Genomic DNA, 16,194 nt, shown 5'->3' on the forward strand with positions numbered 1-16,194 from the left:
TTTCCGTTACCTGCCTCTTTCTGTGATCATTTATTTCATTTAAGTCAAGTTCAAGTTGCGAGAGGTGGTCTCTTTCCAAGCGAACCAGAACGCAGGCTGCCTCTGAGGGCATTTTTTGAGATGGACACCGGTAAATAACAGGTTAACATGAGTGGGAGAAGACTGACCTGGACTTCTGCAGAAATCCGATGTTTGCTTGAAATCTGGGCCGAAGAGAACATACAGAATATGCTAAATAAAGTCTACAAAAATAGTGACATTTAGGAAGTAATTTTAGATAAACTGGAGGAGAAGGGATTTGTGCACAGGAGATCCGTGCCGAGTCAAAGTGAAAAAACTTTGACGACTATTTCAAAGTTTGCGATTCCCCAAATAGAAGTTTCAGCTCTCGAGACGAAAAAAGATAAATTCACTCCTTCGTACATGTACCTCAGCAAATAAATTTTTAATTTTGGTCCGCTTTAATTTATGCACTGTGAAACTGAACAAGACTAAATAGAATACAACCCAAAAGTATCAGTTTCACTCTGATTCGGACTAGCCAAACGTACTATGGCTTGTGAAAGCGCCCTGAGATTTCTTTAGTCAATTAGTCATTTTTTAATGCTGTTTTCATGCTGAATGTATTTATGTACTTATTTCCAAGAAACTTGAGCACATCTCTGGTAAACGCAAGATTTATTCCATTAAAGCAACTAATCGATTAGTCTATCGATTAGATTAGTTGCTATCGTGTGTTAGTCGACTAGGAATTTCTTTGTTCGAGCATAGTTTCCTATTGTTTTGATGTTTCAGTGTGGACAGCAAGCTTTTAGAAAATGACTAGAATATGTTAGCCAGTCTGCCAGAAACCTGCTTTACATGTTTAGGGAATTTTCCAATGTATCCTCATTGGTGTGGGCATGGCCTAAATTCAAGAGTTGAAAGGCTTGAGCTGAAAGTCTTGTTAACAGTAAGCCTTGGATAAATAGTCTGCAGAGGCAGAGCTCCTTCTGCCCACGGATAAACTGCCAGCTCGAGTCAGTCCAATTCAGGGTTCCACAGTTTTTTAAGGTGCTTAATGTGATTTGTCTCCTTTCAACGTTTTGCACCCTCCATCTAGGAAGTGTGGGAGGTGTAAACAAACATGTGAAAGCACCAGGCTATTTCCAGGCATTTCTTTTTCCTTAGTCAGGTGCCATTTAAATAGAAAATACTGTACATGTTGCTTATCCCTGTCTGTGATTCAGTGCTTTTTTTCTTGTTCTTCCGGTGCATCAATTTATTTCTTTGCTGATCAGTTTCTCTATTGGACTGTGCCTCTCCTCTCTTGACTAATGTCTTTGATTCTGCTTTTACTCAATGCCATATATACTGTATATATATATATATATATATATATATATATATGTATATATATATATATATATTTATTTATATATATGTATGTATTTATTTATATATATATATATATATATTTATTTATTTATATATATATATAAATATATTCATATATATATATTTATTTATATATATATATATATATATTTATTTATATATATATATATATATATATATATATATATATTTATTTATATATATAAACAAACATAAGTAGTTGCTTTTTCATTCTCTGAAACAGATGACCTTCTTGTAAACAGAACAGTAACAATGGGCAGCAGATGTAAGCTCTCAGGCCTCTATTACGAACATGTAGCCATTGCGATGTTTTGACGCTGAGCAACTAATTATTAAACTTCATTATCTTCCTATTGAACATATTTACACATTATCACCCGTGCACTACATCACTCCCAACTTTTCCCTGACTCTTTTACCTTCTGCTGCACCTCCTCTGATTGTTGCTCAGTGTTTGAGTTGAAGAGAATGAATGAGAGGAGAGACGTACCGCGGTTGGTGAGAAAGCTATTTTTGGCGACTCCAAAGGATGAGTCACAGTAACGTTATGAATAGATAAGAAATGATCCTTCCATCAGATACGAAAGGCCACTTTTCCCACTCCGTCATTGCCACATCCATACCATTCCTTTGTGTCTCTATCTTGCATCTCTGCAATCGCTCATCTTTCTTCTTTTTTTTTATATGTAACATACCTCTTTTCACTATCTTTTTTTCTTTTTCTTTACACCTTAATGAACACCACCACCCGGAATCTGTCTGGCTCATTTGTCTTTGTGATAATTGGAGCAAGCATCACATTGTTAGCTAAAGCCCATGACGATGTGTGTGTGTTTACAGCACTACATATGTCGCATGCTATTAACAATATGTAGCTTTTTAATTATACGTGTCACACCGATAATGGAGGTATTGAAACTGAGGCTCACAGGAGCAGATGTGAGGAAGGCCCTGTGGATTCATCACAACATCTCAATGCACTCAATAAATGGAAGCAACAGCATGTCTGAGTGGTGTTATCAAGTATATGATATATGATGTGAAACTGACACAGGATGTCAACATTAGAGCAGCAGCTGTATTCTTAAGAACATATAGTCCATTATTTAAAAAAAATGCACCACAGGATTTTTTCTGGCAAAGATATACCCAACAATGTCATGGTCTAGATACAGGGTTTATGGATGCAACTAGATGATTTTGTTTTTATAAATTAATTGGTCAATTATGTTTTTTGATTAATTAAATCAATATTAAGTCTGTAAGATGTCAGAAAATAGTGAAAATAGTGAATTTTCCAGAGCCAAAGGTGACTTCAAACTGTAAACAAAGTCCAAAAGAAGCCAAAGGTATTAAGTTTACAATGATGTGAAACAACATAAAACAGCAAATCCTCACATTGAGAAGCCCGAAGCAGCAAATGTTTGATATTTTAGGGCTTCTTTATTATTATGTTTATGTCCACCCTAAACACTTACACTGTTTATATCGATAAAAAGAGAAAGTCAATTGATTGTTCCATTGCAACATCAGCGCCCAGCAGCAGAGCTACGCTTCTGCCAGTTTGGACTGAAAGCGATTACCGGACGCCAGTAAAATGTCCACCTACAAAATACTGTACAAAAATAAAACAAAATTTGTTCTATTCTATTATCATATTTGATGTCGAAATGGCCCGTGTTGAACAATAATAATATAAATGTGCATACTATAACTATTTACTTACTTATTTGTTTATTAAACTATTTTGCTCGGCCGCTTCCCAGAGGAGCATAAAGTGAGCGATGGACATGAATGGAAGTTAGAAAAATCCAGCACACAGATTTTGAGTGCAATCTCAAACTTTTTCATGTCAAGGACCATCAGAATCGATGTCCAATAGACCACAGACCATGGATGTATAAGAGGTTGTGTCTATGCTTTTGCCCTGCGTGTTAGTAAATAACCTACAACTACACTAAATTCTGTTTATGTTCTGCTACTAGCTACTGGCTGATAGCCGGTTGTTTGGGAAGAGAGACGTCAATAAAATCCACCACGGTACAGGCTTACAACATACAGCCCATGGGTGTATTAGAAGATAATAAAAGTGATGAATTACAGCCAATATATCCATTATCACAGCCGCCTACAGCTAGCAGGAAGCTGGCAGAACCGGATATGTCATATAAGCGTGCAGGGCGGCACAGTCCCGTGGGTCTGATACATGTTCATTATGCCGAGGAAAATAACTCTGGATTCAGCTATTAGTGAATTTTACAACTTTAAGGACATAATGATTTAAATAATTATAATATATAATAACTTAAGTGTTCGTGCTGGGAAGTTTTACCTAAAAAAACATTATCCTCTGATTTACAGACGTCTGTTTATACATCCATGGCCACAGACTCATTGCCGTTTTCAGTCCAAAATGGCGGCAGTCCCGTAGCGCCATCTAGCAGCTGTTGTCAAAAAGCACCATAGTTTCATCTCTTTGCTTCTATATTCTTTGGTTTTGTCCTTGCTTTTGTTATATTTTGAGTTTCCTGTGCTTGCTCTGTGTGTTCCTGTAGCCCTGCATGTCTTCCCTTGTACACCTGTTTCGTGTCTAGCCTTGTCAGCCCTGCCTTTGTGTTGCCAGTCCTCGTTGTCTTGTTACCCAATCAACAGTGTTTCATTCCTAATTTCCAGTTCCCTGCCCTCTCCAGCTGTGCCCTGTTCTAGTGATTAGCACCATGTGTATTTATACCTGTCTGTTCTTTGAGTTCTTTGTCACTTTATTTGTCGTCCTTAGTTGAAGCTGCATCGTGGATCCTCGTGACCCACCTGCTCCCCAGTTTGAGCATAAATAGTTTATTCTTTAGTTCCTGTCTCCTGCCTGCCTGTAGCTGTCTCTCCATTTGGGTCCACCTGCCTGCTTCAAAAAGTGACAGATATTGTTGCTTGGCAAATTACTTACACAAATCTTCCAAGTGCAAATTAAAAGCTGAACTCTAAAGTAATAAACACACCCTTGCTCATAATCCCACAGTATACTCAGGGGTTTTGCTGCTGCAGTCTTATTTGGTCTGGTATGACCATTAGCTTATGGTAGCTAATATTAACAAACGTTGGATAGATACTGTATTGCTGTGCCACTGACTGAGGCAGTTTGCTGACTTTATGACTCTATATGACTACTCTAGTTATTTTATTGTTACAACATGTCTTAGCATGTCACAGATGCACATTTATTACATTTACATTAAGTAAATCAACCAGAGACATGTTTGCCAGATCATCAAATGATTATGTTTCTAAAGCAACTGACTCAAAACAATGTTGGGAAATAATAGATAAATAATAGATACTTTATAATAATATATCAAATGACAATGTGAAAACAGTGTTACAATGTGAACGTGGTCGCTGATGAACCAACTAGAGCTGTGGCGGTGAAGGAATTTCCCCTGCTGTGATAATGATTGGCTTAACAGCGCGATATGCGATATTATTGCAACCTTTGTTTTTTGCAAATTACCTTATTTATCCTGATTTTAGTGCTGTATAAATAAGCTTTATAGTTAGGTTATTAATAGGTATATTGTTGTTTTTTGAATGACAACGACAGCTTTAAAACCCACTTGTTTATTGTTAAATGCCGAACAAAGAAGGGCAATGAGGCACAGCATTTTTTTTCAGCTGCACTACTTTAGTTTCAGTGTATTGTTTAGCTGTCTGGCCCACAACTTTACTATTTTGGCTTCAACAGGCAGCTGTTTTCAGTGACAAAAGCTGTAAAAACCCACTGTACACTACCTGCTCAGCACCAAATGGCAAACAGTTTGAGACTAGCCGGTGAACACAGTGGATCTTTTAGCAGCTTAAGCGGCAGATATTTCCCTCGGGAGATGGTGGAGACTAAAAGACAAAGCTAAAAGAGAGTGAATATTGGACTCCAAATGAATGATAATGTTGTTGCGTAACTGCTGGATGTATAAATAAGTAACTGTTTGGATGGAAGTTCGCCGCATGATATCAACTTATAAGGTGATGATGAAATAAATAAATGGCGTTATTGCAGGATTAAATGAGCTTGAATATAAATCACCTTTGTATTAGAGCTTTAAAAGAGAGGCTGTTCACTGATTTGAAAATACCTTTGACTACCACCCCATCTTATGTTTGAAAGAAAACGGTACAGAAATACATTCTTTAGCTGCGAGTGGTGCGTACCACTAATTTGACAAGCTTCGGTAGCAGGTGAGACGAACCTCAACAGACATCAGGTATAAATCCTGCATCTTTCCTCTGAGAACGATTGGAGCTGGAGTTTCTAAATATTGCATGATTGTCCCCCCGGTGAGAGTGGGTTGATTACAGGTGTCTATCACAACAAAGGTAAAATTGGACGCTGTTGAAAGAGCCTTTGTTTCAGCGTAGACAGCACACTGAGTCATATTCAAACCTGTTTACATGTCTGCCTGCCTGTTTCCTGATAATGTGGGTCAGAGAAAATCCATCAGGGCGAAGAGAGAGAAAGAGACACGGAGAAAACAGTATTATTCCACATGTGGCTGTCAGCCTGCCAGCCTGTCAGTGTGCGTCTGCTCTTTTCCACTATCACAGTCTGTAATGCCTCTTATTAGCTCCAGGTCCTCCTCGATATCCAGCTATATTTTGTTTGCAGCTTTAGCAACCGTGTCGGTTTCCCCGTAGCCTGTCTGATGGGAGCAGAACACTCTGGTCTTTGTTTAGAGCCATGCGCTATGAATTATAGATACAGGAAGCTGCTTCGATATGTCATTTTCTTAGGCTTGGCAGAACACACACACACACACTAGAGAATGCTAGACACAATGCTAGACACATGCACATACACTCACATAAACAAAAGGTATACATTTTGATGTAAATATTTATAAATTGAGCCAAATTCACGTACATGGAAGTAGACAAATACTCAGAAACACACATCAGGTGGCATCTTGGGAGGCTGCTCTCTTTTATTTTGGAGGATTTTTCGAAGCTCCAAATACAGACACCCCTGGAAAATTGAGTATCCAGAACAAGAACAGGCACACTTGCAGTATAATAATCATATCTTCACATCAGCCTTTAGGGATAAGCATGTGCCATCTTGTTTTGTACTGTTTCTTGTGTTTTTTTTTTATCTTCACAATAGAGAAAACTCACACACATTCTCAGCAGTAGGTTTTCACACATATTCTCATAGGGCCCATTGTATGCTTTGGTGTCTGCTGAGATGTTAATTGGTCACTGTTCATTCTTGTTTCTTCTCTGCCGTACTGCTTTACTGTCTTGTCTCGTGTTTTGGTGTCTACCTGCCTATGTGTGTGTGTGTTTGTGCATGTTGGAGCTGAAAGGGAAATTCTGGTTACATACAACACGGGTCTTGTTTTTGTAGTTTTGTCAACTGTTGTACTCACCAAGTTAATTGCTAAAATCTGGGAATGTGGCAACATCGCCAAAAAGAAGTGAGACGGGGTTAGTAGAAGGAGCGATCATACTGTATGATCAAACAGGTTTTAAACAAACCACAACGAATGATTATTTCTTCTCTTGGTTCAGTAATTAATTGATTAGTCTATGAATGACAATTTCTCAGAGGCTACGGTGAGGTCTTCAATTAGCTTGTTTTGACCAATTAACACTCCAAAATCTTAAGTTATTCAATTACCTAGGGCTGAGTCTCTTAACAAAGAATCATGCAAAAGCACCACTTTAAATCTTGTGTTTAATTTTCTTGGAAATAAGTCATTCAGCATGAAAAAAGCATTAAAGAAAATGACTAATCGACTAAATAAATCTTAGGGCGCTTTCACTAGCCGTTTGGCTAGTCCGAATCAGAGTGAAATTGATACTTTTGGTTCGTTTTCTATTTAGGCTGGATCAGTTTCACAGTGCACAAATGAAAGCGGACCAAATAAAAAAAAATAAGTTGCTGAGGGGCGTGTACGAAGGAGCGAATTTATTGTTTTCGTCTCAAGAGCTGGCTCTTCTATGCTGGAAATGAGTTTCGCTACAAAGAATCACACAAAAGTACCATTTTAAATCGTGTGTTTACCAGAGATGTGCTCACAAGTTTCTTGGAAATAAGTCATTCAGTATGAAAAAAGCACAAAATCGACTTTTCACATGCACTCACTTTCTTTGTACCTCCAAACAAAGTGTTCTCAGTAATCTGTAATCAGATAAACCTTTGGCTTGTTTACCTGTTTACCTGTTTACCTGTCTACCTGTTTACCTGTTTACCTGTGCGATGGCTGCTTGAGTTTCTTTGCCGCATCAGATCTGTTCCCAGATCTCATCAATTGCTATTATTATTAGTGAGCACATTGTTATCATAACTGTCCAAAACTACAAAAATAAGACCCAAGTTGTCATAAAGAGGAATTTTCCTTTAAGGAGGATCTCCTCTCAGTCTATTCCTGCATGTTCCAGACCGGCCTATATTTGGGAACAAGAGGAACACACTCCCTGAAAGCCTGAACTGGGTGAACTTAGACTCAACTTCATGATGTCAGCAGGTGTCTAATCTGGAGCCTCTCTAAAGATAATAATTTGGGGGAGATGATAAATGTGTCTGGAAGAGCACCCTGGGGCATTTTCTGGGAATACAGATATGTGTTTTGGTCGAACCTGCCAAAACCACTAGGTATGAAATCTCAAACAAAGCAGCTGCGAGTCTATAATAGGAAGTTCAATCCTGAGAGCAACTCTGGGCCTCTACAGCTCTGACAAGTCCGACTCCTTCTTAATCTCTCTTCTTAATTTGGCATCTGGCTGTTGTGCATGATCAGAAATATTTATTGGAGCATGGTAGAGCAGTGGAATAACAGATAATTCTTAAATTTAATGATGTTCTCTTTAATGTCTGTACAAATTGAGTAATGGTAAGTGTTGCTTACTGTGGCAGCGGTAATATTCTAAGGCCATTAGCCGTCCATGATGTGCTGCTGCACTGCGACTGTTTTCTAAATGATATAGGAGGAGCGCGGGGAGAACGGAGGAGTAAGCACTTTTGTTATCATCTCCTTGTCAGATCCTCACAACCACAGCCCTCTATTATACTGCTAATAATAGAGGCAGGCTTTATCGCTCGGAGCACTATCACAGTAGTAAAAAAGAGAGGGAGAATGAAAGAGAGGTTGCTGTGCGATATTGACAAATCTCATATTGTGATTCTTTTTTTCCTTTCAGAATATTGTGAAGAAGAAAGAAAACAGACAGGCAGGTGGTGAAAGATGTTGTTGTTGAAAGTCCAAAAGCAAGTTGTTATGAATGTTTGATTGGCACCCTAAAGAGGAACCATAGCCTGGGATAAAAGAGTGTGTGTGTGTGTCTTCAGTGTGTGTGTGTACAGTCTTTGTAGTGTGTAGCTGAACATGTGTGGGTGGAGCCAGGTTCTCTGTATCCAGCTGTAGTGTCAGTCTGGTAGAGATGGAGTCCCATCAAACAAGAAAAAAAAAAAGAAAAGTGAGTTCAGATTGGAGAGGATAGCGTTGCTGCATCAAGGCCCCCCGTGTCAAAGCCAGACTCAGATATCAGGTGTAGCTTTGATGGCGAGGCAGGGCCGAGAGGTAGAGATTAGCTGGGCGGCGATGAAGAAATGTGTTTGGTCAAAACAAAGCTCAAGGGATGATGAGAGATGGCTGCAGATGCATGCATTGAAGGGAGGAAAAGCTCCTTGTTTGTTGTGGTTTCAGTTCTTTTTCTTCAGACGTTCGCTGACATCTTGATGTGAAAGAGGCTGAGCAGGAGGCTGTTTGTTTAGCTATGTGAGGAGTTCTTGAAGTTTGGCCTATTTGTGGAACTGGAAAAGTCATTTTGAGGCAACTGAGAGCTCAGCAACATATTCTTTTTTTTTTTTTGTTTTGTTTTAGGCTTTGTGTCAAACGCTTGCGTGATTTAAATTTAACATTTAAGCCTCCGAGTCCATTATGTGTTTGACATTTATTTTTCGTGCACAACAAAGTTTAACACAAATTTATGAGCCTATTTTTAATGGCTGGGATTATGCAGTGATGTTTCCTTGGGTTATTCTACAACTTTGATCACAAGCATGAGCCTTTTTTTTTTCCTGTATTGTTTGGAGCAAAAACTCCCACAGAACTTGTATCAGTGTTTGTACTTCTGCACTGTCAGAACAGTTCTGCAGAGTCTGTGCAGAGGCAAGATATGAAGGCTTTGAACACGAACACACACTCACACATACAATCTGTCTGTCTCTTTCTGAAACACACACACACACATGCAAACGCACACTGTCCATCTGCCTTTTCCTTTCTGAAACACACATCCGCCGACACACTGATGCAGACCTCTTTGGTCAGATATTCTCTTTGCTGTGTCAGTCTACGCTGGCTGACTTAATGCACTTACACTGTGTATGTGTGAGTGTACATGTCTGCATCAGTGTGTGTGTGTGTGTGTGTGTGTGTGTGCAGAAGAAGAACAAGTGTGCATACATGATCACCTAAAAGTGCTCCTCTACAGAAGTTGTCTGTGTGCATACATGTCTGGATTCTCATCTGTAGATTTGAGAGTGTATTTCAGAAAGTTTTGCTTGTCAGTTATAAATAATAGAGAGAGCTGAATCCGAAAGTGAAATCAGTCAAACTGTCAGTCTCGTCTTTGCCGGTTTGGTCTTTTTAAACACTGAAAACCAATTAGATGGGTCAGGGGCCTGGGGAGCAAAGACAGAAGAGAAACCAGTGCCACCGTTCTGTCATCAGCAGCTTCAATCATCAACACTCAGGGACAAGTAACACACTCTTTATTTCTCAAACACACACGCCTGCGCACATGAAAGAGGTTTTATGCTCACATTGAGGAACTACAACAACATGAACAGTTTAGTCTTCTGGGTGGCTCTTTTTTTTTGCTGCGTTTCCATTCAGCTGTCAAGTGAATTGTATGAAAGCTCTTGAAAATGTGACAAAAAGTGAAATGTAAATTAGATTTCAATCAGTTGGGTTTTAGTCAGTTAAGTAAATGTCCCAATGGCCCTTGGTGTGGATGAAAATATCTGTGAAATTAAGAAACACATTCAAGAATGGTTTGATATAGCACTGTTTTGTTTTCTTGTGTCTGCCGTTGAAAACAAAGAAGTACATGTATTCGATACCCTAATGCACAATTGATCGGCTGTGCTTTCACGATGGCACCGACGGCACGGCTGACATTTCTTTGAGGTAGTCAGATATAGTTTTGTTTTTTTCTTAGCCACCCTTTGCTGCAATATCTCAGAATATCAAGAGTCAATTTTAACTTTCATGCAGCGACACCGAACCGTTTGTGTCATTTCGTGTCACATCATCGTGCTCTCTTTTTTGCATAATTTATCAGTAATATCATAAATCTTACGTAAAGTATAGAAATACTCGAAACCAATAGTGTGTCTGAATGCATTCATTGCGGATTTTTCAGAGTGCCACAAAAAGTTTACTTTACACGGCATCTGCTTCTCGCGATGTCATGAGATCACGCGAGAATCCATCTTGTTGGGCTTCAAGTAATGCATTATTTGTGTCCGGCAAGCCAGTGACTGGACCAATCAGCGTCCTTTGAGGAGCTATACGGGCAGCTACAGGCGTGGTTTAGGTGTGTGTGACGACACGGAGAGGCGACTGTTCGTTCCAAACAACAATGGCGGCTCCTGAAGAAGCTAGTGTCGATGCTGCAATACCATCAGTCACAGTATATCCGAACTGGAGAGTGTTTCTTCAGTGAAAGATGAGCAAAGAACAGCACTGGAGGCGTTGTTTTCGCTCTTCTCCCATCTGGCCTCAGCAAGAGATTGATTGACAGATAGTTTATCCAATCACCTGCCAAGTGTTTTTTTTTTAAAGTGCCTGCCCTTTTCCAAACAGTTTCAAAAGACGACTTCTCAGATGGTTCTGTGTAACGAAGCATCTGGCGGGTCAGGTTAGCAAAAAGTGACTGTGACAAATAATCTTGAACAAAAGACGACTGTGCAGATTTACCGAGGATTCATCTCTGCTGAGCAGCTGAGATATATCAGTGGCCTTTTCACTTTCTAATTGAGCTGTTTAACTTTTTCTAATTTGCTACTATAATTAAACACAGAGGATGCCTGAAGCTTTTCCTATCCTGGACCTCTGGATGCCTGGAAGCAACGTGGGCTCAACATTTTTGCATTCAGAATACCAAAAAATCTTTCATTTTTGTAACTGATAAAGGACTACCACGAGGACAGTTGTTGGAATCTTGATGTTATAACCCTGCACTATGTGAACTTCAGTCGTCTTTGGGTGAGCTGGGTGAATGCCCAGAAGGTTGCGTGATAAGGCCCAGCTTCCAGACAATGCCACCAAACCAGCTCCGCTCTGAGCTGCTGAGATAGCAGTGGCCTTTCTCCCTCTCTCCTCCAGCTGTGTCAGTTTGACCATTCAGCCAGCCAAATGTGCCAACCTCATCAAGGTGCTCAGCTTTGCCCTTTTCAATAATTCATCCCCAAATTTGCAGGGAGGAGCTGAGGTTTGTTGAACAGCTTGCCGTACAGGGGGAGTGTTCCCGCTAATTGGAGTGACATGCCGTCCCTATCGGTCAGCGCTAAATGTCATTAGAGTAGCGGCCAAATACCATGTGCTCTTTGAGGCACAGATTGGAAGTGGCGGTGTAAACTGTGGCCGACCTGACAGGGATGAATATGATTACAAGTGCAACACTTGCGTTCACTCACTGCCAGACGAAACAATATGAGCCATTCACCCGTGGTCATTCATGCAAATATAGTGTAAGCCTGTGAGCATTTCTAAATGTTGTCTCTCTCTTTTCTTCTTTTTCTGCCCATTTTTCTCTCACATTTCCCTTTTTGTGAGTTTGTTTATTCACACATACACAAAACCACACAATTTCTAATGAACCGAGGCATTTTGAGCCCCGCGCTGCCTTCTTCATCCCCAGCTCTAACTAATGCAACACTTTAATAGCCACTGGTATTCTCTTGGAGCTAATTAGAGATTATACAAATGCACACACACACACTCACACATAATGCACACACGTACTTACATGCAAACTGCAGCCGTAGTGCCGTGGAGAGGTATAATTACAAAGTCTAATTCCTGTACTGCTTTACATTATTTATGAAGTAGTGTTGCTAGTGTCACACTGACCTTCCTCTAATGATGCTACGCACGCACACACGTACACACACTCGCATGTTGTGCATGCTTCGTGTGCAAACAGAATACACGCACAGCACGCAAACACACGAATACACACGCATGCTGCTGTAGTCCCATCGTTCCCCCCTAGTGATCTGAATTCATCCCTAAACCAACTTTAAAAAACCTTCCAAGTGGCTCCCAGCTGTGACTTGGTGGCGGTTCAACAGCTTGAAGGTTCATTTTCAGTTTGAATAATGTGACGATGAGAGCCAAATGGAACTGTCACATTAAAGACAACCAACTTATTGTTTTAAGAAGGCTGGTAGCCGTCGGCACTGCTTCTCAACATTAGCATTAGCCTCGTACATTTGATGTGAATGGTGAAGGACTACCATTTAGGATCTCTGACAGTACTGAAGAGGCATTCAGCTGTAGGTAGACGCGATACAAATGGTTCTGGCTCCGCTGTTCAAATGATCGCCGATGGCGGAGATTATGTACTGCCTGTATGACATTTTTTTTTCTTGAATCTGTGCTATTCTCCTACACAAACGGTTTTTGTTTGCACCATTTGTTACTATGCAATAGCACAGAGGGAACAATGCTGAAGATGACAGCTTGTCAGATAGGCCAGAACACGCCAGTGGTGGTGGGTGTAGAGAAATAATCCTCATTGTTCTAAGTCTGGTACAAGTGTCAGAACCCACTTGTTTATGTAGGCGTCGTTCTGCCTCCATGTTGCAGAGGCTTTGGCCCCATCATACACGTACTGTATGGACGTGTGTGCGCACAACAAAAGTGGCAAGACACAAATACTAATACATGCTCTTTTTCGAAAACATGGATGGTTTCGATGCTTTTGGAGCACCTTTTCACAAAAAACATCCCCACAGACTATTGTAAGTAAATCCATCCTGCAGGTGATTTCCATCCCATCCGGTTGCATATGTCAGGACAGCTGCGTAATGTGAAACAGCTGGGATTTAACTTTGCCCACAGCTGTGAGAGAAAAATCCACAGAAAACAAAGGTCAACAGAGGTAAATGTCACACGCTCCAACTCACCGAGGCAATATTTTTTCTCATTTTGGGTACAGTGGGTATTTTTTTTCATTTTTGTCTGAGAAGTAATCCTAAAGATATAAAGTCTCTGCTATTTATTATTACCAGTTTGAACATGATCTGTCAGGTGTAAAATAAGCATGTAGAGAAGACTCGTGAGCTTGTTGATCTTGCAGGATGGATAAAGAGCAAAGGCAAAAGCAAAACTTCACCCTCTATATTCTTTTGCTCAACATTTTTTTTTAACCGATCTTGTTCCTCATGCATTTGCTCTGGGCGTAGTATTTTCCTTCCAGCCCAAAATGTTTGATATTGGGAATACTCCTGCTGTTGCCCTTGAAGGAAGTGCAAGTGGTCACTTGGTGCTGCGCTGCAAGTGCCTGCTGCTTCTAATTAGTTGGGATGAGTCAAATGAAGAGGACGAATTTCCTCAAGGGGAATCATAACATATCTAACACCACTTAAGGCCTTACGGAGTCTCTAATGATTTCACACATCGTCTAAATGTTAACTTAAATTTAAGTCTCTTTATATTAAGAGATGTTAGTGACAAACTCTCTCAGCCAGGAAACTTCCATGTCAAGTAAGATAGATGACCCTGGCTGATCTGTCTGGCACGCCTGTTCATTTTTAGTTGCCTTCTGCTAACCGAGGCTCATTTGGGTGTAGTAATTTTAATATGCAGGAATCTGTTTCTCCGTCATGCTTCGGCACACGCACCTTTTCCTCTTTCCAACTCACACACCCTCCACAGACACACAGTGGCAAACAAACAAACATACTTCTATGTGGTTTTGCAAAGATATTTTTACCTCAAAGCACGTAATAAGTTCTTTCAGTGTGTGTCTGCATCGTAGACTGTATTTATTGATATCAACGTGTCTCCACTTCCTCCCACTGTAGAAAAATGAAGGCAAAATATCCCGGATATTGGAGCTGCCATCTTGAGATTTTGACATCATTTCTGCGAGTCTGCGCAGTAGTGATCCAATCACGAGCCGAGCACGGCCACAGCTTATGAGCGTGAGCCACCTAACTGCTATGTTAGCACCATGGTTAGAAAGACACAACAACTAACTGAAATATCTCTATAACTATATTTATGATCAAATTGCCACTGTTTTATTACACAGACTTGTGATGGTTCTGGAAAGTTAAAGTTACATCTCCTCTCTTGTACAATTGACACTTTGCTAAGCCCCGCCCCCTGCTGCTGCTCCGTCAGGCTGTCAGAGCGGCATGGAGCCCACACTGTCACTAACTGAGCTCCCTGCATAAATATCTAGCTCATTTTTGGAAAAACGATTGCAGAGAAAGCTGACAGAAGGATTGTCAATATGCGTTTGGAGCATATATCAGGATGTCAAACTAACTCAGCATTTAAAACACGTTAAAAAGATAAAGATAAAAGCTAAGACCTATTGATTATAGTATAAAAGTGAACCACCATCACATGACGATGGAGACGAAAGACAGCTAGTTAATGATGTGCTAACGTACTCTGCTAATGTTAGCTCCACAGGTTTCTACTTTGAAACGTAATGTATTAGAAACGTATATCTCCTTCCAACCTCTCCGGGTAACGAGTATCACTATTACACGTGCCCCAGGCACAACGTTTAACTACGACGAGCTCGAAATCCACAAAAACAATCTGAAAATGATGACAATCTGAAACGATCGCATGGGAGTCTATGGAGCAGAGCCATGTAGTTGTCAGACCCTGGTCAGAGCTGGCCAATGCTACGCTATGATTGGCCAGTCTGCGTTCGAGGGGCGGAACTTAGCGAAAGGTCAATTCCCGAACCTCCTTCTGTGCAACTACGTCACTCTTAGCAGCTGTCAATCACAGTTGCCAATCATGACGTCTCATCCCCTTTTTATAGCATCAAATATCTTATTAAAACCAAACTTATCAGAAAAAATGAACACTTGAACATACAGTACATCAGCGTGATTAGAACTACCTAAAATAACAGAAACCATCTTTTGGGAAAAATGTATTTGACGTGTACTTTGACTTTTTAGTTTGGCCCATGTCTCATTCACTAACATGGATGAGGCGGGGTTTATGACCTATACTGCAGCCAGCCACCAGGGGGCGATCCAGATGTTTAGGTTTCAATTTTGAGGAGCGTGTCATGTTGTCCATCTTTATACACAGTCAATGTTGTGTATGTGTGTGCATGCCATTCCTGCCGGGTCACCAATTGAAACAATGGGGGTGATTCAGATTGCTTGTGTGCTAATCGCACCTGCAGAGCCGGAGAGAACAATGGACAAAGAACTGAACAGCCTGCATGTCTTTTCAAGTCGCCTCTCTCCGTCTCTCTGTCCTGTCACAGATCTTACGTAAATTTGATTTGCTGGAATGTTTTTGGACTCGTGACTTGACTCATTGCACATTCTAGGTTAACCGCTCTGCAACAATAAACACCGTCTCAGTCAATGAGTATTCTCGTCTAAGAGTGATAAACATGACAGTTGGCCAAGAAGTGACAGGAGGGAAGCGTGGGAAACGAATGGCTGATTGATGCTTCTGAAACAGTTGGTGATAGATAGAAATATTATGATTGTTTCTGTGACCGTGAAAAACAAAAGCACATTTAGCGAGA

The 16,194-nt window shown here is 40.4% G+C and overlaps 1 protein-coding gene across 6 annotated transcripts in view; it reads left to right on the plus strand.

The window, feature by feature from the left end:
* The window catches only part of commd10 (COMM domain containing 10), a 70,539-nt gene that overhangs the window by 22,258 nt on the left and 32,087 nt on the right, over positions 1–16,194 (plus strand). Inside the window, exon 7 of one of the 6 annotated variants that reach the window (XM_037778640.1) lies at positions 8,584–8,921. The exons of the other annotated variants lie outside the window; for them this stretch is intronic. Coding sequence (XP_037634568.1) covers positions 8,584–8,640 — 57 coding nt within the window. The 3' untranslated portion in view covers positions 8,641–8,921. Of the gene's footprint in view, positions 1–8,583; positions 8,922–16,194 lie in introns of those variants that run through there. 6 annotated transcript variants of the gene reach the window in all.

This window comes from Sebastes umbrosus, chromosome 8 (genome assembly GCF_015220745.1).
Source record: "Sebastes umbrosus isolate fSebUmb1 chromosome 8, fSebUmb1.pri, whole genome shotgun sequence".
Lineage (NCBI taxonomy): Eukaryota > Metazoa > Chordata > Actinopteri > Perciformes > Sebastidae > Sebastes > Sebastes umbrosus.